The sequence below is a fragment of the Candoia aspera genome, chromosome 6 (genome assembly GCF_035149785.1).
Source record: "Candoia aspera isolate rCanAsp1 chromosome 6, rCanAsp1.hap2, whole genome shotgun sequence".
In the NCBI taxonomy this organism is placed as follows: Eukaryota; Metazoa; Chordata; class Lepidosauria; order Squamata; family Boidae; genus Candoia; species Candoia aspera.
Genome location: NC_086158.1, coordinates 49,291,420 through 49,319,347, shown reverse-complemented (window position 1 = coordinate 49,319,347; position 27,928 = coordinate 49,291,420). Strand labels below are relative to the sequence as shown.

General features: G+C 38.3%; 1 protein-coding gene across 2 annotated transcripts in view; it reads right to left on the bottom strand.

The window, feature by feature from the left end:
* Positions 1–11,344: 11,344 nt before the first annotated feature.
* TRIM8 (tripartite motif containing 8) overlaps positions 11,345–27,928 on the bottom strand; it is a 54,862-nt gene continuing 38,278 nt past the window's right edge. For both annotated transcript variants that reach the window (XM_063307088.1, XM_063307087.1), the window contains exons 3-7: positions 24,000–24,095; positions 22,856–23,089; positions 17,905–17,936; positions 16,714–16,829; positions 11,345–12,703 (exon numbers count right to left, since the gene is read on the bottom strand). In XM_063307088.1, the coding sequence (XP_063163158.1) occupies positions 12,096–12,703; positions 16,714–16,829; positions 17,905–17,936; positions 22,856–23,089; positions 24,000–24,095 (1,086 nt within the window). In that variant the 3' untranslated portion in view covers positions 11,345–12,095. The remainder of the gene's footprint in view (positions 12,704–16,713; positions 16,830–17,904; positions 17,937–22,855; positions 23,090–23,999; positions 24,096–27,928) is intronic.

Below are 27,928 nucleotides of genomic sequence, written 5' to 3'. Positions count from 1 at the left end.
TTCCTCTTTTCCTCTTTTCCTCTTTCCCTCTCATCTCCTTTTCTCTTTTGTCTATCTATAAGTAATAGTATTGTAATGTGTAAAAGGTAAAGGTAAAGGTTTCCCTTGACGTAAAGTCCAGTCGTGTCCGACTCTAGGGGGCGGTGCTCATCTCCGTTTCAAAGCCTTGGAGCCGGCGTTGTCCATAGGACACTTCCGGGTCATGTGGCCAGCATGACTCACGGAACGCCGTTACCTTCCCGCCGAAGCGGTACCAATTAATCTACTCACATTTGCATGTTTTCGAACTGCTTGGTGTGCAGGAGCTGGGACGAGCAACGGGAGCTCACCCCGCCGCGCGGTTTCGAACCGCCGACCTTCCGATCGACAGCTCAGCGGTTTAACCCGCAGCGCCACCGCGTCCTGCATTGTAATGTGTAATTGTGTTTATATGTAAATTAATGTTCAAACTTTTTATCTAATAAAACTAATATATATATATATATATATATATATATATATATATATATATATATAAAAAAATAAAAGAGTGAGGGTAGATTTTGAGTGTTCCCTCCACTTCCCAAAATGGTGTCCCCAAACAACTTCTTTTACAAATATCAAATCTGTTTCTTATCATTGTTTTTCACTGAAGTCCATCTGCTGCTGGCGCAGCCCTTCATTTATCTTTTTAGCCCACTCTTGATTACCTGTTCACAAATCTTTACCATATTACAAGCCATCAACTGAGTAGTGTATAGATCTTGTCACCCTAAAGGGGATCTTTTTAACATTTATTGATTGAGCATAGATTTAATTAAACTATCAGGGTTAAGAAAGCTATCATGAGAATAAAAGACAGTGAAATCAATAAAATAAAACAATATATAGTATGAAAGCAAATAAATAAAAAAGTTTTTTTTAAAAAAACCCACTACCTTAATATAATATCAGAACTTAAGCCTGCAAAAACAATCTAATATTTAAGATTCCTGGAGGAAAAAAAGGAAACACACACAGACGCACACAAAATAGAGGCACCAGGCAGGTCTTCTTAGGGAAGGTGTCCATAAGCAAATTCCCCAAACTGAGAAGGCTAGGAAAGAGAACTGTAAAGCTGATCAAAGGACCTGCTCAGGTCCGTGTGAGAGAGGTGACACGCCTTCAGATTCTCTAGCTCCGAGCGGCCACCTGTACCAGCAGTACCATTTTGACAGGAAATGAGGGCAAACTTGGCAATCCCAAGACTTCACCTGACCTACGGCTAGGTCTTAGAATATGAAATAATGAGAGGTAATTTTTTTTTAAAAATCAAGCACCTGAGATGTTCACTGACTATCACATACATCTTTCAAGAAATGTAGACGGCCACCTCTCTCCCTCAGTCACATTTCTACTTCACAGAGCTGGGGCTGCCACTAAGCAGTCAAGCAATGCCTCAGGCAATAGATTTAGGGTAGCTTGAAGAGTCAACATCAACAAATTACTAGTTATTTAATTGGTAATTATATTTCACCAACAGGGAGGGGGGGTGTCAATAATTTTTGTATGATGGGCCAAAAACAACATGAATGCCTTTGATTATGAGACACTCTGAGTTCAATGGGAAATAGTCATGGGCAGGAACTCTTTGCAGCTCTGACTCAGGCAGCAAAGTATCTTGGGTCAGCCCTGTTCCCACACTGACAGGCTTATGATTCATTCACAGTCCTTCTTCAGTTCTATTTCTCACTGTTCTATTTGGCCCAGTTTTGGCAGGTTCCTACACTTCCCGTCCCATGCTCAATTTGCTTTTCTGTCAGATTTGGAACAATGTTGGGTCCTTTCTGTTAAATTCATTAATACTATTATATTCAATAGGATATGGCAGAAGTATATTGTCCCCTGAGCGACTAAGAACTTATGTTGAAAGCTCTTGTGTGTATCTGAGCTGGAATCACACATGTTGGGAGGTGTTTTATGGGCACATTTTATGGGGCTGTTATGACCCATGCAGATGCTCAGCAGCTGTTCTTGGATCATGCTGGTAGTTCTTAAAGATGGCTGGCAGACCTAGTAAGAAATCAAAACCAGCTTCTCTGTGCACGGGCTGATGATGTCTATGACATCAGTAGGAATTCCTGGTGTGTCTGCTTGTATAAAATATTAGCCTTCACCGTCTTGGTGCCCTCCAGATGTGATGAAAGGAAAGATGATATTGGCTGGGAATTATGGAAATTGACATCCAAAGCATCTGTAGAGCACCTGTCTGGGAACAGCTGAGATTCATACCCATTTGTGTATTTCTGTGGCTGTTAAGCAATTATCCTGGAGGTTGTAGGTGATTACCAATGATAAAACAAATAACAGAAAGTTAGAGCATGCATCCTTAAGCAAAGGAACTAATAATAGCTTAATTCATACTACAGCTGTACAAGGATTGATGCAGTGCTTTGCTGGTGAAATTCTAATGCAGAATTTATGCTTGAAAAGGTGGCTTTAAGGACAACCTAGCACTAATAATTGTTAAAAATCAGAATATTATGGTTAAATGAATGTATTACAGATTAGTTCTTCAGGAAAGCTTCTTCTGTCCAGCATTTATGTCCTAGGGTGCCCTAGTCCTGAGGCACAGATGTTGAGCCACCTTCCCTTCCCTTACACCCTCCATATATGGTGAGATTAAAGATTTTAGCATTTCAAGCCAGCATGGCCCACCAGATGTTTCAATTCCAACATTGGAACTGGAGGTCACCAAACTGGGAAAAACTGGTTTAAAATTTAAGTACAATTTAGACAATTGACTCAAGAGCTTCTAGTTCATCCTTTGTCATTTTGTCTGAATTGATCCCACTTGCAAATAGTTGTATGGGTCCGGAACAGTAATGAATCCAGAAAAACTCCATGGAAGATGGCTATCTTACAAATGTACAGGTTTGAAAATTGGTGGAACTATATCAAAATAAGTGATTTCTAGCATAGAATTGTCAATGCTCTCCCAAACTACAACTCTTCTGGTGCTTTTTGTACCAAACAAAAGTTAAACCACTTTCAAATTCACATTTGTAGTTAGCACTGCCTTAATCCTTAGTTTATAGTAGTGAAAAGGGTCTGCATTACAGAAAATATTTTGAAATACAATTAAGGTCAGTGCTTCCCAAAGCTTGGTAAATTACCCAAAATTGGATAAAAGTGGTTTTTCTTTGGGTAACGTCCCACAAGCCCATTAAATGGACTTCAAATGTTTTACCTACTCTGAGTAAAAAGGACTTTCTGATAAGCAGTTTGGGGTAATGAAGGAAAAAGTTTGGGAAGCACTAATTTAGGTAGTAAAAGCCAGTATATTTTCAAACACAATTGTAAGCCAATTTCCTTAGAAATGCCTGTCTGTATGTGAATTTGTGTGTGTGTGTGTGTGTAAATACACGGCTTTCTTTAAAAAATGGGGAATCAGTTTAGGTTTTGCCCGGGGGGGGGGGGGCATTTCTCAAACAGCAGGAAACACTGAATGCTGCAGAGATTCCCTTGGCCACTGAGAGCACAGATTCTGGCTGGGTCTGCTACTGGGGGAACAGGAGGAAGCTAGAAGCTGTTGCTGCTTCACAAAGACTGCAAAAGAATACTGATGAGATACAAAGCCTCTCATTCTCCACTCTGAATCCTCGATGTGCACAGCTGTATGCTTTGGCACATCTGCACCTCCTGAGAAAAACAAGCAGCAACCCCCGCACTCTTCTCCAGGGAGGCACACTTTGGATTAGAGTTCTTGGGGGCTTAACTATTTGTTGTATGGAGTCATTCCAGGGCACCGTATTCATTGGCTTCTTGCTATCTGGCATGGCACACTTAAAAGGTCTCCGTTGATCGAACAGATACTTTTCTCCAGTGAAGAACAGGGGCTCCACCCTTTTGTGGTATTTGATTAAGATGTTGCTCTTGCTAAGCCCAGGCTCTCTTCTAACATCCGCTTCCCACAGACATCCAAAACCAATTCACAAGAAAGGAATGGCTTAAAAAAAGTTGAGCTGATTGTAACTAGTTAGTTGCCAGATCAGGGGAAGCCAATCTCAGCTATTCCGTGGTATAAAGGAGGGGCATCTGGCTGAGCACGTGGCCAACCTGATCTGGACCTAGAAGCTAAGAAGGGTTGTGCCTGTCAGTACGCAAATGGGGGTCACCAGGGAATTCACTGGCAAAGAGGAAAGCATTCCCAAAGGCAGCAATGCTAAACCATGTCTGTAGTGTTGCCAAGCAAACTGCATGAGGTGTCCATGTACTCAGTGAGACGCTGGTGAAGCTCAACTTTTGCCTCTCCTTGTTGCTGCTTGCAGCAGAGAGAACTATAGCAAGTTCCTCACTCAAAAGTATGCATGTTGATTCATTGCAGGAGGAAGGAAGCAACCAAACCAGCTACAAACATTTGAACAGCATTTCTTGGTTTCTGCAATTGTTCCCAGTCATTGAAAAGTACTCTTTTGATGCAGTTGTTAAACAGAGCGATCACATATCTCTTTGGTAGCAGCATTCTAGCTGCTCTTACCTTCTTTGTCACAGTCATCTCCCAGGAACCTTTGATTTTCTTGCAGTCTATTTCAGGGTTTTGGATGCCATTGCTTCAGGAAAGGGCAGTTTGGGACTATGGTTTGCACATGTTCCAGGTAGTTTGGTCAGTGTCAAAGATGATGGGAACTGGTATCCTGAATGTTTGGAGGAAACCATCTCTATCTCTTAACTACTAGGACTAGGACAGAAGTGTGTAAGATCATCATCGCAAGAATAATTATGTTCATGTTACGTTAAATGCATTCATTTATGTATTTGTTTGCATATGGATTCCTACTATCTCTGTGTATTTATTTCTTCAACATTCCATCCACTTGTTTGTAGTAATGCAACAAGATCCTAGATAGTATCACATTATATAAGAGGTAAGAAATGAGCATTTGAAGAAATTCTGCAAAGCAGCTAATGGTTGAATGACATATGTTGGACAGGCAGGTACAGTATTCTATCCTTTGCTAGCTCAGTGGTTTGGAAGAGAGTTATGCAGTTGCTGTATCCTTAACAGCTCCCAGAACTGTGTATGTGTACACTTTATGTAGAGCACATGTAAACAAATGCACAGTCATTTCTATGGATGTATTTTGGATAATTTATCATTTGTTCCCCTTGAAGAGACACTCCGAGTGCTTTGATGGACAGCATTCCCTACGATACATTAACATTTAGGTCAGAGGGTGGGAAAGGGACAGAAACTTTCCAGATACATGCACATTGCTATTCTTTAACAGTGCACAATCTGCAGATTGATGCATCCAAACTGGAATTCACAGGACCTTGACAACTCACATGAAATTATGCCATCCCACTACCTGCTGAATGTCTTGAGTTCCTGAACAGTCAGCTGGCATATTCAGTTGAACAAGATGTCTTGAGAAGTTTTATCCCTCAAATCCAACACTGCTTTAGGATATAAAGACTCCAAAAGAGAAACAGTCTTATGTAATAAAACAAGGATACATCTGATGAGGCATCTCTCATGGGCTTCATTCTGAATTGGCTTCAGTTGGCCTTCAGGTAGGGAGTGCAGCCTTTGCATGGGTGTTGCTGGACTGCAGCTCCTGAGATCCCTTACCACTGGTGATGCTGACTCAGGTGGGAGTTGATTTCAACATTGCCCATCCTTGTCTTGGTTGCACCTGTACTAAGTTATTTTATTACTGTTCCATTTGTTTAAAAATATGGCAGCAAAGCAGTCATGCTGTGAAGAGATGAACACTGTGGGTGGGACTCCATAAAGCATGTGGAAGCCCTCCAATCTTTTTTTCCTGTTTTCACATACTAAGAAGTTGGATAATGCGACCATTTCAGTCCTAATAAATCAATCCTCTTTTACAACCTGGCCAACCCTTTCCCCTTTCAACAGATTTATCACATACTTTACAGTCTATAAATGATTTAAAATGCAGCAGAATGATGAGCTAGGATTTTTTATTACCTTTTGAAGGCTAGTTAGGTAGCTCTTTTTGTCAGATGTACATTAGAGCTGCAAGCACACAGTTCTAATGTACATTTGGTCTAAATAATGCAGATTCCACTACCATATCAGAATCAGGAAACTTTCTTGAGACACTGCCCTTCTATGATGTTTTCAGAGTTCCTGACTTTCTCACCTTTATCTTTTGGTTAGTATGATAGCAAGGAAGTTAAAATATCTTCCAATATTACCATGCAAATTGTCTTCTACCAACAACTTTAGCATAGGCCATGCATTCAAACCAACAATGAAAGATGAAAATATGGAAACCGGGGGATTCATGGATGTTTTATACAAATATATCCTTCAGCTAAACGACTTCCCTACCTTTGAAGCACCGTAAGAGGCATCGAACCCTAGTACTTGCTACCAGGAAGAAGAAAGTAAGTTACCATATTCTGATCCGAGAGCAAGTTGATCACCAGCTCTTTTGTTATATCTGCTGATGGTACTTCTTACTGAGCTTTGCTGGACAAACTCTGTATCAGAAAAGTGTATTTGCATCATCCTGAAATGCATCTCTTGATTTATTTTTTATTTTAATTTGATGAATCCATTCTCAAATAGTCCCAGGAAAGAAACCTTCACAGGATGGAGAAAATAAGATTGTCCTACTATGCTGTTAAACTATAGCATCTAATAGGCCAAGAAAAAAATATTGTGACTTTTCATATTTTTCTAAACTTGTTTGATACCAGGAAACACCCTTAAAAGCTGTTTTGCAAATTGGACCTGGGGAAAAAGGTCAAAAAATTTGGAAAGTCAAAAAACAGGTTCTGAAATTTGAACTATGGATCTCCCCACAATCGTGCACTTGTTTCAGATGCTTGAGTCTTAAGCAAAATAACTCAAGCAGTCTTTTAAATATTCACATTATTGTATTGCTGCAAGATACTATAAAGCAGTGTTTCTCAACCTCTGCAACTTTAAGATGTGTGGACTTTAACTCACATGGCTGGCTGAGGAATTCTGGGAATTGAAGTTCACACATCTTAAAGTTGCAGAGGTTGAGAAACACTGCTATAAGGAGAAAACAGTATTTGACCATATTCCAGTGAAGGTACATTTATTACTTGGATACTGGAAGGGTTAGCTGTTTTGGCCTTCTGTGCCATGTATTGATTCCATTTTTATATTCCCAAAGCAGATGACTAGGACAAGGTTGTTCAGACCATTTATACTCAGTTCCATGAGGCTCAGTGCGGCAAGATCTCTTAGGAACACTATCTTTTTTTTTCTGAAAAGAAAACAGCATGCATATTTAGCAAAAATGTCATTCTGCCACTACAGCCCCTGCTGTGAACTGATTAGCCTCTTAAAAAGAAATAAGACTAATGCATTCACTCAATCAAGAACTGAGTCTGGCTGGAAAAACTATCCTAATTCTAAGAAGGTCATTAGCTGTATGTTATAGGACTTTCCTATTTTTACATCCTCCTTTGTCACACTAGGTATGAATAAACATTAAACACTTATTTTTCCCCTCAATACGATCGTTAATCTAGCCTTTAAGCTAGTCTTTTTTCCATCCATACATACAGCAACTCCTTTTGGAAATCCCACTCAATCCATATTGCACAGGTGAGGAAACTTGGTGTTTGGAGCCACATTTAAATGTTTTGGGGGAAGGCCAAGAGCCGCAGTGGATCAGGCAATGATGCAAAGTGGGTTGAACTACATCATACGCATCAGCAAAGCCAGAATTTTCCACCTATTTCTGGATTCTTCTTTTTCAGAGTGCGCTTGGTTTTTTTAAAATTGTGTTATCGCTTATATGGCTGTTTCTTAATTACTCATCTCCAAATAGCAAGGAACTGCATCACTCAGAGAATGAGATTCTGTACACCAGAAAAAAGGCCCCAGGTTGCCAACTAAAAGCAAGCAGTGATATTCACCATCCACAATTCTAGCAACTAAAGGACCTTTTTCCATGTTGCTTTGAAAAGAAGGGGCCCCTGATGATACTTTTACACTTCAGAGGCTTATCAAGTGTGAATGGCACTATGCTCAGTTTCTCCCTAAGAAAAATGCAACTAGTAAAATTCTACCTCTATGTGATATTTTAAGATGCAGGAAGCTATAATGGTATTATGATTTGTGCACTCTCTGCAAAATTTGATTGAGACATGGACAAGGTTTTCCTGTTTAATGCCTAAGTATATGAAAGCCAGAACTAATGTGCCGTTCTCAACAGGAAGAGCAGCAGCACTTCTAGAAGAAAACATAACAAGTAACTCTTTTCTACTGTATCCTAATGTACATTATTACTTCCGCTGCAATTTACTTCACAAACATGCTGCATAAACAGTTTTGATAGTTTGTTTTTACTAAATACTGGCAGCTAGAATGATATTAATGGGAACCAATACTTTTTTTGCACATTTGGTGGCTAGAAATGGAAATCCAAAAATTGCTGCTTTTTATCTAGCATGCTCAGATGTGCATGAAATAGCTTGTTTATATGGCAGTCTTCAGTGCCTTTTGGTACAGTGGTCTGCCTGAAGGAAGAGTTGGAACTAATCTACAGTTACCATTCATTGTACCAGTAGGCTGCAATAAACTCCATCTGAGAGTCCACATTATTCTGAGTCATATGCAGAGTAACTCTCAATATACCAAGCCAAGTCTAGAAGTGGGGCTGCTTCCAGAAGTGTCCCCAAGGAGATCAAGGGGCAAAAAGCATTGCATTGGTGAGACATAAGCTCCCACTCCATTTTCTTTGTGTTGTGATGGTGCCTGCAGGTGACATATAAAAGGGGTGAAGTCCACTTTGCAAAAGTGCAATGCTGCTTTTGTCATTTTGACAAAAGCACTGGATTCTGAGGATGCCTCTGGTCTTTTCCATCAAGGTGAGTTAAGATTGTTTCTTTGAAAAGAGCAGCTCCTGCTTCCAAATTTAACCCGAGTACCGCCTCCTGTGAGGAAATGTTAGCTTCCACCAAAATAAAAACACAGAGATAACAATGTGTAAAGGAATGATTGTTTTTTTGCTGGGTTCGGTGCCTGTTCATTGTCAGTATAGTCTTGTGTTTAATCTCCAACTTGAACTAACATGTTACAACACAGCAGCAATAACAGGACCTTAAGGAGTTCCCTAGGCTACATCAAATTTTACAGATGAATTTGTGGGCCCTACAGCCCATGGCAGGAGATCCATTTCTAAACAGAAGGTGTGTGCCCAACCCATGTAATGGGATTGAAGTTTAAGAACTAAAAGAGATTTGTCAATGAGGGCCAGGGATGTTAACATTTTTCATCCATATATCCTTTACAGTACTATTTGGACCTCCAAAATAAGTAAGACCAAAGTACTGTTTTAAAGTGAAATATGAATTCCACATATATTGCCCACACATTGTGTTAAATTAATACTCATCTGCATGTAAAAAATGACAGGTCTATGACAGGTGTAATTTGCTCTTTAAAACCACCAAATTTGACCTTTTAATTATCTTGTAAACCTAACAGTAAAATAACTGTGGGATGATTATCTATTCCTTTCATTAAGCCACCATTGAATATAACACCAACGTTGTTTGAAGTAACATTTGATCAAAAGTCGATATGCATTCAAAGTAGCTAAGCAGAACAGATGAACAAGATGTTACATTAAAAGCTAAAAAATGCTTTCTTTTCTTTAAATAGTGAAATTAAATGCTATTTAATTAATGTCAATGAAGAAAAGACACTATTTGTTAAGCTCTTAAACTGGAGAAAGACTAATGGGATGAACTTAGGTGGGCTAGGAATCATGACAAAGAAAGCTAAACCACACACTAGTTATCAGTTTCCAGCAAACATTTTGTCATTGCTGTAGGTTCCTTCGTAAGTGCATACCCAACAAAAACAAACCCATAGAGCACCATCTTCACTGGAAATACACACACACACACACCCTCAAGAACAAAGTAAACTGATGTTGTGTGTGTAAAAAAAGGATTAATTTTCTGCTTGTATCATATGAGGTATAAACTCCCACACTGTCTGAAAGCATAGACAGTGGAGGGGCGAATGCTGGAGACATTAAACCAGGCTATTCCCAAATAACTTTAGAGCTGATTTGTTATAAAGAGAGCCTCCTGTTTGCTGTTATTGCTGTTTGGCGCAATAAAAAACGAACAGGCCCAATACCCAATCAGTATTTCAATCTTCTTTTGAACAATATATGCCACTGAGTCTGTTTGGATTGGAGCAACATCTAAGTTTCAGTAAATAAATAAATCCGGTTGGCTGATACTGGTACTAGCTGTGGAATTCTTGTCACTCCTTTTATAAAAATAAATTCTGTGCCCTTTTTTTTAATGCTGGAGAATTGAAAGCTAGGCTCAGGTAATACAGGATCTTTTCTGAACTTCATCAGGGTGTTTCCTATGTAACAGACATGGCAAGAGCAAATACAGAGGTCAAAGGAATCTTTTTTTACTTGGGTCTCAAAGGATCTGTGCCCACCTTTCCCAAACTGGTGCCCTCCAAATGGGGCATTTGCAACTCCTGAAATTCTCATTCAGCATTTTCAATGGCTGGGGATTCTGGGACACATCTGAAGAGCAATAGGCTGAGAAGATTGGCTAAAAATAGCCAATAGAAAGCTGATCTAAACCAGAGTTTTAAAAAATTAGCAGTACAATCCAATTCAGGTCTATGTAGAAGCAAGTTCCATTGAGTTAAGTGATACAACTTTGTGGAAGTGTGCATAGGTTTGCTGCATAAATGTGTTATATATAGACAATCATTAGTAGTCTGAAAAAAGTACCTCTGGTATAACTCCGACATAACCATTCTTGCAAATTATGCTAGGGATAAGGCCTAGAATGTAGTGCTTTTGTTTTAAATGAAGGCAGATACCCTCAGAAATCAAAATATGGACAATATATTTATAAACTGCATTGCTTATCAAGATAATACGACTTTCTTAATTTGCAGATCTCACATTTTTACATTTTAACCAAGTTTTAGCAGTAAAAAGTAAAATCTGACTATTGTGCAATATGAGTATCATTCTTAATTATAGCACCCACACATTATATGAACCTTCTATTCTGAACTACTGTTCTGAATCATGTTCAGTCCATGTTTTCATTACATCTAAATGTAATGTAGTACATGGTACATAGTAATGACATTCCTATTTCACTGTATAAGGAATAGGATACTGCCATTTTAACCCACCTTTTCAATATTTACCCAATTACTGAATTTCCATTTAGAGTTATTCCAAGGGCATGCACAGACGAAGAGCAGCGTGATCTATTTTTTAAAAGCTATCAGATTGCTATCTGAGCGACATGTCCTTATTCCCAGACACATTTGGGTAAAGCAGTGCCCACACAGGCAAACCAGAACAAGGCATTGCACTAAGTGATCACATTTATTTGAATATTTTGTGTGTGTGTGTGTTCTAAAATTGGTTACAGAATAAATACCTGCATCTTATAACAGGAAGTCCATTTTTTTTAATACAAAGTGCTTGTTAGAGGAAGTTGCATCAACAAAACACAGGAAGCCATGTGTGTACTTAGGCACACACTTCCCTCCTGGAAACTAAAACAGATTTTTAATTTTTTTTAAGTTTCTTTTCCCTTTTTTTTGTGCATTTCATTTCCTGCCATTGTGTATTTACAAATCTCTGAAATAAGAAAAAAAATGCCAATATGTACGATACGTGGCCTTTTAACACACAAAAAAAATCAACCTTAAAAAAAATTCTACAAGTGTCATTTCTTAATGAATCAATGATAGAAATTTCTTGTCTTAAAAATGGGAAGGAAAAAAATTAAAAGGAAAACCAAAGAGCCCAGACTTTGAAATAAAAAGGATCATCTGTCCCTTTAAGTTTTCCCCACAGGAAAGTAGCAATGTCACATGATCCAAAAGCAGATACTTGATTGAAATTCTTGTTAATTTTTTCCCAGTTTCCCATTCCCAACCTGATACAAAGAAAGGAATTTAAAGAATTAAATTAGAAATAACAGATGACAGCAATGCCCCACTCTGAATCTGGCATGTGGTAGGGATAGATGGAAATGGGTTTGATTTAAAACAACAAAAACTAGATTAAAAAAAATTCAAAAATCAACAGGATTCTACCAAAACCAGATGGTTAACTGGTGACATAGTGTTTGGTCGAAGGCTGACCATAAACTCTATAGAAATCCTGGCGTCCATGTTGCTGAGATGCATCAATCCATTCTCTCACTGCCAATCCTGGAAGCGACTGAGGTACAGATGGAGCAGGTGGGAGTGGGTGGGAATATTCCTGTGATGACACTGTCCATGGGAAGTGGCCGGATCGTGGGTAGGGCTGATGCCCACTGTGATTGGATACTGAGGAACAGTAACAGTTGTCCACTGAGCAGACAAGAATTTTGCGCCCACCATACTGAGACAGCACAGACTGCTGAGATGATGTGCTGTTGGGGTAGTGAGAAGGGTTGAACATTGAGCTGGAGTGAACTGGTTGGGGGCCACTGGGCAGTCCTACAATGTGTTGGGTGGAGCTACAAGGCACCATGGGTTGTGCAGACTGGCCTTCACCAGCCGAAGCCCCCTGGCTGACGTACTGGTTGGCAACGGGTCCCGAGGATGGCTCCAAGAAGCTTGCTTCTGGGAAAGCTGTGGAGTGCTTGCGCTTCTCGGCTCCTGAGTTACTGACACTGCAAGGGTACATAGGGATGCTCTGCAGGAATGGCACCGGGGTACTGAAGGGACCTGAAATGAAACAGAGAAAATAGGTGATATCTCCATGATCAAAGACACCCTGCTTTTTCAGCTGAATGATTTAGAGAAAGCACCTACAGCTGCACAGATCCACATGTTTGCTAGTAATATAATCAACTCTAGCAGATAACGCCAAAGACAGACATGATCTCAAAACATAACAGAAGCTAGGAAAACAACCTCTGATTATCTGTTTCAGCTGTCCCTAATCTTTTATGCTTTCCACAAAAGCAGTGTCTAAGGGCCTTCACAGTTTAGATGGAGCTGTCTGCTCGCCTTCAGTTCTTACAATGAACAAATGGAAGGAGAACACACATTTCACCAAATGCTATTATCTATAATCTGCTGGAAAGACCCTGAAGATGGTGCTCACTTGCAGTGTTTTTCAATATGCATAACAAAGTCAAATACAGTTTTGGTGCAGAACCTAGATTTCTAGAACCAAGAACAATGGGCTCAAAGGTTTAAGCTTCCCAACATATACATTTCTTCACTTACATCAAGATAAAGTGGTGGAATGTGGGTTTACAATCCTGAAAGAGCTAAGATGCATTCTCATAGTGATTTCTCCAACAAAAGATGAATGTGAATTGCTTGTCCCAATCACCCAATTTCATCCGTGTAACACACAATTTTGGATCCTTGAAGAGGTTCCTATCCTTGACCCAGTAATCCATTCAATAATCAGCCAAACTTGACTCTTTTGCATTACCTACCACTATAACCAGTTAACCTCCTCTCTGTTCTTGTTGCTCATTATCTCTCTTCTAGTATACTTTCTACTTACCTTTTCTCAATCAGAGGAGATGACTAATACTTATATGATGATAGGGAACAATCTGATCTGAGGCATTTCTTGATCTTGACTTCTTGATCACTAAATTCAAGTATCAAACAATTTCAACGTAACATGTACCATTTGGGGACTCTGAATAAAGAAGTCCTATTAAGTCAAATAGGAAATACTTTGTGCACTTTTGCCAGAATTATGTAATCTGGGACACGTACACATGAACAATTAAACACTTTTTATATGGATTCTAGCAAGAAATACTTCACTGAAGATGAGGAAACTCACTGAAAAGGTACTTTTGGTACATTTTCATCTCCTGAAGATTAAGTTGCTAGCCATTTTCATGCATGATGCACTCTTCAAATATTATCCAACGTATATAAAAATGAACACAGAAATGAACATTTTACGAAGAACCTCAAAATGCCCCAAACTCCTAGGAATTGTCCTTTATATATCACTGCACTTGGGCCAGCTCGTTTGATTCTGTAGCCTGTAATCATTAGGGCATGATGTAACTGTTATTTGCTAGTAAAGGTAAAAGTTAACTTGGGATACATAAAACACACTGATATTGGCCTCAATACAAAGTTTTGACAACATTATGGTCCTACCTGAAATTTGTAGTAACTATATTATTATATAACTAGCGGACTGGGCAAAGTGAGTAAGCACAGGATTGTCTATTTTCAACACGCTTACGATCTCAGAACAATATTAAGCTAACACAAACTAACTCTCAGACACATAATACATGATAATACTTTACTGATCGGTCATTAGGCCATATCAGAATACAAAAATAAAACACAGAACAGTAATAAGACCATATGTTAAAATAGAATAAAAGAAATAAGTAAAAGAAAATGCAAATCGTAGTCTGTGTCAACCCTACAATTTACCCAATCAGATCCACATATTCAGCTCTCACCTGTACTGGTTTGTTCAAATAAAGGGCCATATTATATGCGACTTTTGGATTCTGACCACACATGAAATAATGTTGTTTTAATATAAGGATCCCAATAGGCTGTTCATCTAATGTACAGTTCAAGATACTGATAACTCTCTTTCTTGTACAATTGATATTCAAATAATATATGTGTTGTGTCTTCTATCTCTGGGGCGAAAATACATACAATATCAGGATTGTATGAAGAAATTTCAGAGTTAACCAAGTCCTACAGAAAGAAGTTTTGATAATGATCATATGGCAACTAAAGTGGGCAACCTTTGACCAAGTTCATGTCACTCTCCATTAATTGATACAATGAAATTCTAAGGCATACAGAGGCCTACACATGTGCTGTACCACCCAACTTAACTGCACTGCTTTTTGCTATAAGGAATCTATCTTGAAAAATTATTGAATGATTACTCCAGTTAAATTATTCTGAAATGTTTTCTTCCTAAGCTTCCAGTTGACAGCTATAAAAATAGCCATAAACCATAATCATGTTTACATCTTGAAAGCGGTGTATGTCCCATATAACAATAATGTGCATAAATAATCAGGAAGTCTGCAATTGGGGGAGGGGGTATTAATATTTAATATTAAGTGTTAGGTGCCTGGAATGATTTTTGGAGGTAATATCTTACAATATTCATCATTTTCTAATGAATTACAGTATTTCTGTGAATATTTATTCAAAGAGATTGTATAGCATTTCATATTACACTCTGAGCATTTGCCACCTAATGTCATCTAATGGAAATACTCTTCTGATACACAGAATATTCTCATATAAGCAAAGAGAATAAAAATTAAAATAATTATTCACAAATATTGTAAATCAGGAATTGGTAACCTTTTCAGCCACCACAGCATGATCTCATGCAGTAATGCAGACATCATTGATCAATATAATTAGATGAAATCTAACAACACTGAAGCCTCATAGGATTTTATCATTTTCACCTGAAATTCTATAAAATCTCATTTGTAAATGATGAAAACTTAAAATATTTGGTGATTTAGCAATTTTTTCCAACTTCTAATATTTAGAAATAATTTGGGGAATATAGAAATGCCATCTAGAAACATCTTCAATATTCTAGAACCAAAGGGTGATGCATTTACAACCTCCTTTTCATCCTTTGTGTCATAAATTTTAACCCATTAACACCTATTCCAAATGCATCTGAATGAAGCGGAACTATAGCTGGCAAAAATAACAGTCTCCAAATGTTTTGGATTACAAACTACACCCTTCAACCCCAGGCACTTGACTAATAATAATAAAAAATTTTAAGTTGCTATTTACTCAGGGGAGTTAGCAGAACAGCAGTGATTGGAAGAATCTCTTAAATAAAAGAGCCTGTACCTCTTTAACTTCTTTCCTCATTAAAGCCATGCCTCTACAGCAGAGAGTAGGAATCCTATGGCCCTATCAATGCTTTTGGATTCAGTTCCAGTCAATATGGCAAAGGGTGGGAGTTGGGAGTCTAACAACATTTGGAAGGGCACAGGTTTCCCATTCCTATTCTAGAGGTTAGGCTGGAGATAGCCAAGGTATCTGAATATCTGAGTTATTTTTCCAGCACTATTAAGTCCACTGTGCTAAAAAAAATTGCAGAATGCCTTTTGCTTCTAAATTAAATTCACCTTAATCTTGACAGGTCAAGGACTAACAAAATACAGTGAAAATACTGTGGCTCCGAAGAACAAAATTTTGTGTCACATCCTTGCCACAATCCCCTAACCCCTAAAGCAGCACACTGTAAGGAATGCCAAGACAAATTAAAAGAAATAACACAAGTCAGCTAAGTTAATATTTTTGCCAGAAATAGACACTTGGCAGACCATGTAGAGTTTTAAAATCCCTATTCTATGGATCCCAGCCCCTCCTGTGATTATGTTCCTGAAATACAGAAGCAAATCTGTGAATATGTTGTGCAGTTCCCTGATTTTATTTAGTTATTAAACAAATTTATATAGCTGCCCAGCTCGCACATAGTGACTGGGTGGCTTATAGCAGCTTATTCCTGTGTGAAGAGATGTAAAACCCAATCCAACCAGCCTCCAAACAAAAAATGTCCTGCCCACATATATGATGTCACATTGCCATTACCCTGTCTCCTGTGGTTCCCAATTTTCAAAAATAATTTTTAAAAATGGAGCAGAAAGATACTCTGCTCCTGATTCATGCTAATGGAAATTCAGTGGTGAGTATACAAGTGATGAAATGTCATGGGAAGCATTACTCACCTTCCAGGAGCTTCCGCAACTGCTTTTCCTTCTTGGCAATCTCATTCAGAAAGAGCTTGGAATTGAGGTGGCCAATCTTAGGAGGGGGCAGACTGCCTCCTGTGCAGTTCTGAGTCCTTAAAATGAGCATTACAATCTATTACAATGTATTTTTTTTAATGAAAGCCAGCTGGAAAAACACCCACAATGCCTCTTGTTAGGCTATTTGATTCTTTCTTACAGCTCCATCATTCTGCTAATTTGAGAGAAGCCTCAATTGTACGAAAATTTCTCTTCCAGTGGATTCTGGCAAATCTTTTTTTTCCCTGTACCCCTAAGAAGAATCTTCTTTCCTCCACAAATCCTTCTTTCCTCTTGTAAGGAGACAATTTTGTAGATTCAAGATTTCCCAACTGTATGTCTATCTAATACTTTTTAGAAGAAAATGGTATTCTCAACTTCCAGTCCACATCTAGACTAATACCTTTTTCTTACAACCCATTTCTGTCACTAACACAGAACAGAGAGCCAGTTTGGTCTAGTGTTTAAGGCAACAGGCTAGAAACTAGGAGACCGAGAGTTCTAGTCCCACCTTAGGCATGAAAACTGGCTGGGTGACCTTGGTCCAGTCACTCTCTCTCAGCCCAACTCACCTCAGAGGGTGGTTGTTGTGGGGAAAATAGGAGGAGGAAGGAATATTAGGAATGTTTGCTGCCTTGAGTTATTTATATAATAATAATAATAATAATAATAGTAGTAATAATAAAGGCAGGATAGAAAATCAATGAAATAAATAAAAAAAGTTTGTTTTATTTATGAGGATTCTCTGGTTTTGCAGACACAGGGCAGAATTCAAAGCACCAATTTTTTTGCTTTGATTTGAGTGGACACAAGTAACACAAGCAACACAGCAGAAACTAAAGAACAAAGAAACTAAACCATAACTTAATTCCATCAATGCAGAAACGAAGTTTATCTTTCCCATGTTTTGATCATTCTTGTCATTTTGTTGAACCCTCTCGCTGGATAAATTACCCAACAGAGAGTTCCATTACAGTGCAACAATAAGCCATGATTATAATGGCAGCTTAGGAAAGACATCAGCTTTGATAAAGTTATCTTCACACCTACTCAGAGGATTATCTGGACTTCCTGCATCACAAACCACCCTCTATTATGCAACCCCAAATTGCCACAAAATAGATTTCGTACCTATCCATCAAGATCTTCACTGACTTCGTATTCTAGGAAAGAACAAGGAAATAGAATCAGGAGTTGTCAGTCAAGTAGACCTCTAATGGCACATCAATTTGCCCAATTCTGCAGACTTCTAGGATGTTCCCACTGATTATATAAAATTTATTCAATTCATCCCCAACAATCCACAAATACTGTATAACCACATTATCTGACAGGGGTCATAGCTCATAGATGGTCTGTAGGTTGAGTCATGGCAACTGGATTTCTTTCTTTTTGGTTGAAACAAGAATGACTTTGGTTAACAAGAATGACTTCTGGTGGCAACCATTATGCATACTGTCAAGGTAGATGGCAAATTCTTCTTCTCAGAAAGATAATCTGGATTGCTTTTCAGAGTTATTGTAAAATTCATGAGAATATATGTAGAGCATTCTGACGTACTATATTACTATTCTTTCTTCTTTTTCTCTAGTATACAGTATTACATTATGATTCTACTGATACCCCTTCATTCCCCTGTTGAATTGAAATACTGTATGGGATCAATATGGAATCAGCTATTCAAGCTCAATCCTTAATGGTGTACAATATACCTTAGGTTAATTGCAAAATAAATACTAAGTTTGTACAATGCTTCTTGGTTTTAGACAGATTTGCTGTGATCTCTTGGACTACAAAGGTGAAGATAAGAGAACTTCCTTAATTAATCTTACAAGTTTTTGTTATCTTCTCTCTGAAACAACTAGCAAAAATTATTAAAGCAAATCTTTTGAGTTAGGTGGAAATCCAACAATTTATCTGTTGCACCATATTGATTCTAGTCTTTATCATTTCAGCTATAGTATATAACAGACCCAGGATTCTGGAGCAGAAGATTAAAACTATTGCTTTCACTTCACTATACCTCCTTGGTTTCATACATCCACTGAACATTGTTAATATAATGACAATTACATCACATTCTGGCCTAGAATTTTTTTTAACTCACTCTGCCATTCTTCTAGTAGTCTGGCTTGAGACTCTTGCTGAAGCACAATTAGGTGAAATATGATGTATCAGCCCAGTTATTGAGATATTCTAGTAGGATGTAAATACCTTGCCAATACATTATTGAGATTTACATGGAAGCCTCTTTTTAATAGAGAACACTGTTCAAGTGGTGAAGGAACTTTCTAAACTGAGAAGTAGGGCATTTGGTCTACATGAGAAGATTTTAGACAAGAAGGCGGAGTGGAATCTTATCCAGAGTACACAGTCTGAAGTAATCTTTTTATCCATTCATCCGCTGTATGACCTGAGAAGGTTCCATTTAGGAAACCAGTAGGAGGGTTGACTGGGCATCTCCAACTCCAAGGGAAATACACCATCCTAGATAAGCTGTTAAAAGCATCTGAATCTCAAATCCATCTCCCTAAACCTAAAAAGTTTTGGTTGGGTTCTACCCTTGGGCCACTACACCAAAATTGTAATAGCTTATTTTATTTCAATTGTACAGTAGCTCTTATGGCAGGTAGTAATATTGCTATCTTCGCCTTAATCCTTAAGGCAACTTTCCTCAATCTGGTATCCTTTGAGATATGGTGGCTAAAACTCCCAGAATTTGCCCCAGCTGGGCCTTGTAGCCAACACATCTGATGAGCACCTGATGCACAGCTATTTAAAGGTCAAGATAATCCCTTAGCCTAACCTATCATAAAGGAATGTTATTTGGAATATCCATCTCTGTCTACTGACTGAACAAGAACTTCCCATCCTGTCTAAGAGCTGCAAGAAATGTGGTAGGTGATGCTGCAATATCATTAGAATGGGGATGGTTGAAGTGTGTGTGTGTGTTTTAGGGGGATTTAAAGGAGAAATATTTGCACCTTAAACTTTATAGAGTTGATTGACTGATTTTGTGCCAGCAAGTCAGTGTCAACTCTTAGTGACCATGTAGATTTTCTCCAGGATGATCTGTCCCCAATCTGGTCCTTCAGGTCTTCCAACAGTGCACTCATTGCTGCTGTAACTGAGTTATCCACTTTGCTGCTGGTTGTCCTCTTCTCTTTCCTTCCATTTTTCCCACTATTATAGAGTTCTCAAGAGAACTAAGTCTTTACATAATGTGTCTGAAGTATGATAATTTGAACCTGGTCATTTGTGCCTCAACTGAAAACTCAACTGGGTTGATTTATTCAATGATCTTTTTTTTTTGTTTTTTTGCTTTGTTTTTTCTTGGCTATCCGTGGTATTCTCAGGAGACTTCTCCAACACCAAAGCTCAAAGCATCAATACTTTTTCTATCCTGCTTCTCCAAAGTTAGACTGTCACAGGAAAACCATTGCCTGCACCATTCTGATGTTTGTCTATAAAGATACATCCCAATATCTGAATATCTTTTCCAAGGCCTTTATTGCTATTCTACTAAGTGCTAATTTGTAGTGTATTTCTTGACTGCTGTTTCCTTTACTGCTTATAGTTGATCTATAAAGGAGAAGCTATCCACTACTTCAATATCCTCACCGTCAATTCTACAGCTAGTTGCTGTATCCTTTGGCATTAGTTTGGTCTTCTTTAATCTTAGTCCCATTTTTTTCACTTCAGTTCCTTGACTTTCATTACTGGAGCTTCCAGATCATTTTCATTTTCAGCTATCAGGGTAGTGTCACCAGCACAGATTATTGATGTTTCTTCCTCCAATTTTAAAACTTCACTCTTCTTCTTCCAAACAAGCTTCCCTCAATACATATTCCACATATAGGTTGAATAAGTAAGGGGAGAGTATACAGCCTTGTCTCACTACTTTGCCAACATGAAGCCAGTCTGTTCTGTCCATACTGTGGCTTCTTGACTTGAGTATACATTTTGCATGAGGACGAGATGTTCTAGGATTCCTGTTTTTCTAAGCACATTCCACAGCTTGACATGATCAACATAATCAAAGGCCTTTCTATAATCAATCAAACACATATTGATTTTTTAAAAAGTATTCTTTGGTTTTTCAACTATCCAGCATGTATTAGCAATAATGTATCTTGTTCCTCTGCCTTTTCTTAAGCCAGCTTGAATATCTGACATCTCCCTTTCCATGGAGACTTCTAATCTACATTGGATGATCCTAAGCATTATTTTGCTAGCATGTGAAATTAAGGATATTGTATGATAGTTTGCACACTCTGTTAAGTCTCATTTTTTTGGTATTGGTATGTAGATTGACCTCTTCCAACCTGTTGGCCACTGTGTCGTTTTCCAAATTTGCTGGCATAGCTTCATTAGAACATTTACTGATTCTTCTTATATTGCTTGCCATATTTCTATCAGTATTCCAACAATTCCTGCAGCCTTTTGATTTAGTAATGACTAGATCTAACTTTATTTTCTAGTACTAGAGGTTCTTTCAAGTAGGGAATATCTTCTAAGGTATCTTGGGTACTGACATCTCTAGTGTACAGACTTTCAGTATAATTCTATCTTTGCTTGATCTTCTTTGAATCAGTTACTATCACATAGAGTTAAAACACCTGTTTTATCCCTCAAGTCCTCTTCTCTGAGAAACCCTAGCTCAGGATATAAAAGTATATACTTTTTGCCCCTTACAACTCTCCCGGCCCATATGGCGCAAACAAAACGTTCAAAAATTTCAGCCTTGCTCATTTAGGAAGGGGAAATTATGGGGCCACAAATGAGCTCACAGCAACCAGGGGTTCAACAAGACTGTTGTGCTATGTGTATTCAAGAGTACAGGTATCACATTGCTGATATTCACATGTCCCTGGCTGCTAGTTCTTTTAGACAGCTCAGGACAGTGTAACTTAGGGGACCATTTTATCCAAAAAATAACGTGAGGTGGGTTAAGCCAAGAGATGATGACCCACTCAAATCCATCCAAAGGTTTAAAGCTAAAAAAGTTGTTATATTATGATCTTTTCTTGCTGTATATTCAGCATCACCTTGGCTGACAACACTATATATAAAATAGGAGTTTAGCACTTGTCCAATTTAAGTCATCTGCTCTACTTGAAACTAAAACATATTTTGTTCATGGATATTCATACACAAATAAGAAGGAGCTCTAAAAAACTATTACTCTATCAGAGTATCCAGGTTTAACATTTGTCACCAGGTAAGTCCTTGGTCAATTCTATCTCCTTGCCAAGTGGTAAGATTAACCACACATTTGGATGCCCCCATGGTATACTGTATAGTAAAATGAAAGGCAAAATAGTTCTCTGCGTGGGCTCATTTCCAACACTCACTAACTTAAAATCCCACTATTAATTTTGACAGCTAACTCTTCATATGCAGAAGCTGTATGGGTATCAGCATTAGTCTGGGATGCTGAATGTTTAAATCTATCCATGAGACCTGAGAATAAAGACCTGTCCTACTTTATCCCAGAATTTTTCTATCAGACTTTGTACCACTTCCCTTATTACTTCTATAAACTTTTTTTTTTGCATTCTCATCCTTTGTGGACAAAGCAGTATTTAAACATGCAGAAACAATAATTGCATTTCTATATCAAACAGAGAAATGGAATAATTGAATACTCTTTTCCAGAGGAACAGATATTCTTTCATTCTCTCTCTATGCACTATCTTTGCTTGTTGCTAGAGAAGCTTCAAAATTATTAGAGAGAAGCCAGAACTAAAATAACAAAACAAACAAGTTATTAAAGCTATAGAAAGCTAATCTATTCTAAGATAAGATAGTTTTGCCAGGATTCATCAGGATAACTTGGGGGAAAAAATGCAAAAGGATGGAGCAGGCATATGCAAGCTCAAAAGGAGACAATGGGGAAAAGGGAGAAAGAAGGAACTTCTATTTCCAGGATGGGAGACAAAAGCTGGAAATGAAGTTACAACTGTGAGCTTGATGCACCCAGTACTGGCTTGAAGTGATAGTTGTAAGCTCTGAATCCTTCCTTTACTCTACTAAGTGCTCAACCCAGCCCTCTCCTTCCCCAAAACACACCCCACTTCACCTTCATGAAGTTGATGTCTTCTGTCTTGTCATACATGACCTGAACAGAGCTGAGCAGTTTCTTGGCCTCCTGCATGCGCTCGCTCAGATGCAGCACCTGGGCAGCATTCTCATTGCAGAATTTGGCTTGGGCCTTGTCAAGGATCTCCATTGTTTTGCGCAGGTCCTCATCAAGTATCTGATGCATCTTCTCATACTGTAAGCGCACCTCGTCCTTCAGCTGGCTTACCTTCTCCTATTGGTACAGAGAAAGCAAAGTGCCCAGAGTCAATCTCCCTTCTAATTTACTTACTACATCATTCATAACAGGTAGTGGTGTAGTGTTGAATTCAAAAAATTTATTCTCGGCAATTTCTCTTCATTTTTTTTTTATACAAGTTCACTTGCTTTACTCTACTGGGCTTTATAGATGTTAAAAGAATAAAGTTACATCAAGATGAGAATTTCAACAGAGTGGTCTGGGCATGACAGTGCGCATCTTAGCAAATGGCACATAACGGCTGTGAAGAGTCTGCAAGAAAATAATATTTGTTTTTGCCCTTGATCAAGATTGGGCCAAACTAATCCCAGGCCAAGATGGCAAGGACTGCATTCCAGCAGTGAGTAGGGCTTCTTTTTCATACAGACACATTGTTATACATAGATGCAGCCTTCTTAATCCTAGCTCCTCCACTATCCCATGCAAATCTGCCAGGAGAAGGACATTTTCCCCACCTAATGTTCAGCTGAAACATGAAAGTTATTTTATTTCTCATATGCAGTAGATTAGAGATAAGTCTTTCCCCATTCCAGCTCTGAGATGAAGTTGCACTGGAAGACAGGGGAAGAAGATTGTAAGGCACATGGGCAATGCCTATAGATCAGGTTTTCCATGTTCATTCCAGGTCATAGTAGGAGAGACCAAAATGGTATAATTAAAATACAACATAAAGAGCTGTAGTAAATAATGCCCTTCGTGGGAATTTTCTAATTGTTCCATGCATGGAGGAACAATAATATATGACTATGCCATCTATTTTGTAGGAACTGTAAAGACTATAAACTTCTACTGGAAATTCCCCTATCAAGGGCACTTTCTTGATAGATGAACTACTTCAGAATTCCTCCTGGTTCTAGCATTAAAAGAAGAAGGAAATTAGAGTTACTTCAACCAGGCGCTTGTCAGATTCCAATTTGTACAGCTGCTCCTCAATGTCTTGCTCACGCTCTTCCAGACGGTCCTGCTGTTTCACCAGCATCTTCTGCAAGAGAAGAAACAAGCAGAAGAAAGGCTGTTAAGATGTCTTAAGGGAGAAGAAAAAACTTGGAATCAGACTGAAGAGGTATACAATAATTACAAGGAATGTTGGAAATGCTCATGAAAGACTAGTTCATAGAAATCATCTTCCACTGTTTCTGTAAAAAGTAGCCGGGTGACAGTGGCAAGCCTAAGTTCATATTTCAGTAGCGAATCAGGTATAAATCTGAAAAAGTGTTCAATTACTTAGAAGCAGGGAAAATAAGTGATTTGTTCTACCTCTCACCACCACTGCTTATGTGGTAATATACTATGAACTAGAACTGTACATACTTTAAATGAGACTCTTGTTTGTTTAATCAATCAACCTATAAGCCACCTGCAACTCTAGGTGGCTTACAAAATATAAATAATTAGAAATTAAAAAGGAACAAAGACAGAGAAATCCAACAAGGAACAATGGAATTACTAAGAAACACACTGAGGAAACAATACATCTCAAAAGCATAGATAAAAAAGCTGAGTTGCAAATCACCTGCCCCAGGGCCTGCTGAAAAAGCCAGGCTTTCTGAGAGCACAGCAGGGTTGGGGCCATGCAAACTTTGGGGGAATGCTGCTTCTCTCGAGCCCCGTTTTTCTCAAACTCTTGAATGCCATGCAGACATTATTAAAGGACTAAAGAAATATACCTTCCTTCTTTCCAGTGCTTCTAGGTAAAAAATGAACTGCCTTCCCAGGACACGTATGTAACCACCTTATGTTATCTAGGGCCTCACTCAAATCATTCATTCATTGGTAAGCAACAGGTGTGTCCCAGGGGAGGGAGAAGACCCACATTAACACACACAAACAAACCTGAACATTTTGCTGGTCTGGAAATGATGGGAAAATTATCTTGGAACACTTTTTCTCAAACAGACTTTAGCATCCTTAGTTGCTCAAATTTTTGCTACGGACCATCTTGCCTAACTCTTTATCTATACCGTACTTTGTTTAAAAAATAAAAATGGAACTTCCACCCAAAATTTTTCCAAGTTAAAGTGCAGACTAGCTGTTCTATGCATATTAGAAATTGTATACTACAGCTATATTAACAAGAAATTAAAAATAATACCTAACTATAGAAAAGTAACCTTAGATTCTTTCCTTTGTATTTATTTCATCCTTACTATTATTATGATTTTATTTTTCACCTTCAGAGTTCTTGCAATTCTGAGAATATTATCACTCCTTAATTTTTTAGAAAATGGATTATTTCTAAAATGCTAACAACTATTGTGTAAAGCAGAGTGTTTTACTTCAGGTATCTTAGCTATCTATAGGAAACTTCAATATAAACATAAATAATTGATAGCATTTTTCATCAAATTGTCTAAAAATTCTTGATAGTACATAATGAATGCATGCAAAGAACTAATTTCAGGTAAGGCCCTTTCTAATCAAAAAGCTGTTTAATTGGGCTTTTGGGGCAGGGGAGGGGAAGAGGCAAAGAAAGGAAAAGTTCCTCACTGATTCAGAAGGCATTGGACTTAAGAGAACACTTTAGGCAAACAAGTCTTCAGATAAGTAAGCTTCCTTGTTGAATGTAACAGAGAATGTTACTGTAATTTCAGAAAAATGAGCTTTCTGTGATAATGAAGAGACAGATAAAGCAGTCTTGCAGAATTTCTGCCCTTTGCTTCAATAAGCAGCTTCTGCATAATAATAAAATGCATACGTTGATTTCAGATATTGCCCAGTTATGAAACTTATTTTTACATGATTAAGGTAATTTCAATTGTTGTATGAACTGTCTACTTTTGACCACTTATCACCCAGGTAACTGCAGTTTACTCCTCTGCCCTACTGCCATGGAGATGAAGTTGTTTTATTTTTACAACCTTATGAAGATGGCTAGGCTGAAAGACACTGACATGTCCAAGGCCACCCAGGGAGATTCTTGTCAGAGCAGATTCGAGTCACCCGAGTTCAAGCCCAGCACTAAATCTATTACATCACAAGGAGAAGCATTCTCATAAACTTCTTATTGCTCACTAGATAAAAAGGTATCTCACCTAGCTGGCAATAAGGATTAAGCTGGTAAAAGTTTAGTAGCACAGACCCATAAAAAAGGTAAAGGTTTCCCTTGACGTAAAGTCCAGTCGAGTCCGACTCTAGGGGGCGGTGCTCATCTCCGTTTCTAAGCCTTGGAGCCAGCGTTGTCCATAGGACACTTCCGGGTCATGTGGCCAGCATGACTCACGGAACGCCGTTACCTTCCCGCCGAAGCGGTACCAATTAATCTACTCACATTTGCATGTTTTCGAACTGCTTGGTGTGCAGGAGCTGGGATTAACAACGGGAGCTCACCCCGCCGCGCGGTTTCGAACCGCCGACCTTCCGATCGACAGCTCAGCGGTTTAACCCGCAGCGCCACCGCGTCCCTTAGCACAGACCCATACATAGCTCAAATAAAAATGCTGATGCCATACATGAAAAAATCAATGCCACATCCTACAATTTGTCCTAAGAAGTAGTTTGTGCAAGATAACACTGATAGGTTTGACACAATGCATTTTGGCATAATGAATTCGTACAAGGATGTGTCTTATAAATAACGTGACTCCTAGACATCTATGGAGAAATGACCTTCACATTTGATACCTGTCTGCAGTAAGCATGTGCATATGTAGTCTAAGCAGTGCCATATTCATTCATTGTGGTCTGATTGGTAAGTATGTGAAATTTGGCTACAGAAATCTTGTGAAACAGAGAGAAAAAGCTGAACAAGAGGCTCTGCCCTCTAAAGATCAATAAAATTTTATCTACAAAATTTGCAACCCATTCTGCCTCCAGAGAAGTAAGAACTTGGTCCCTTGGAGCTGTCACCTTCAAGAAGAGCTAGATCCACTAAGCTTCCATAGTATAAATTTACCATGTGCTTTTTTGACTATGTTGAACTGATCAAGAATTAATTATGCTAAATAAGTAAACATCTGTACATTTCATTTCAATCTCTCTCTTCTGGCCACCTCCTCCAAGTAATGAACTTCAACTGACAGTATTAAAGCTGAGTTCTGCAGTGGGAAATCATCATCATCATCTGTACAATACTAGCAGTTTTAGGCAGTGATAAGTAAAATAGATTATTTAATTACCTTATTTGTATGCTGCCCATTCCCAAATGCTGGTGGTGAAACATAGGTGGGAAAATTTGCATTTAAAAAATAATCAAACCAGGGCTATCATGTAATTAAAACAGTCAGTAGGTTATTTAATTTTAACCGTTTAATTCTACATAAATTGCAGAGAATTAACACCAAAGATAAATAGTATTTTATTTATTTTTTAGACAACACATTTAGATGTGACAGCACACTAGAAGACTCATTCTCTTCTGTGGACAAGAAATATAGGATAAACCTCCTAAGAGGGCACCCACCATAGCCAGCCTTCCTGAACTGGCTGTCCAAGCTAACTGGGAACTTGTATTCTAACACCTCTGATGAACAACACATTTGGAAAAGCTATTCTAAATACCTAACTTTAAAATCATCTATTTCTTCAATAGGCAAAATAGTTATATTTCCTAGTCAAGCTATATTATTAGCTGGTAACAAAATCTCCAGGAACTGGAGATAAAGGAGACAGCAAAACATTTTAATTTAACCCAAACTATGCACATTTTTGACCTTTGGGGAAGCAAATTTCACTTACAGGTGACTGCATATTTTTCATTATCAACGTATTATGAAATTTACTTAGTTTCAATAAAAGTGGGGCAAGTAGAAAAACCAACCAACCTAGTTTACCAACACCCAAATGGTCTTCTGTTGGCCTGTATGTGTGAGAGAAAGA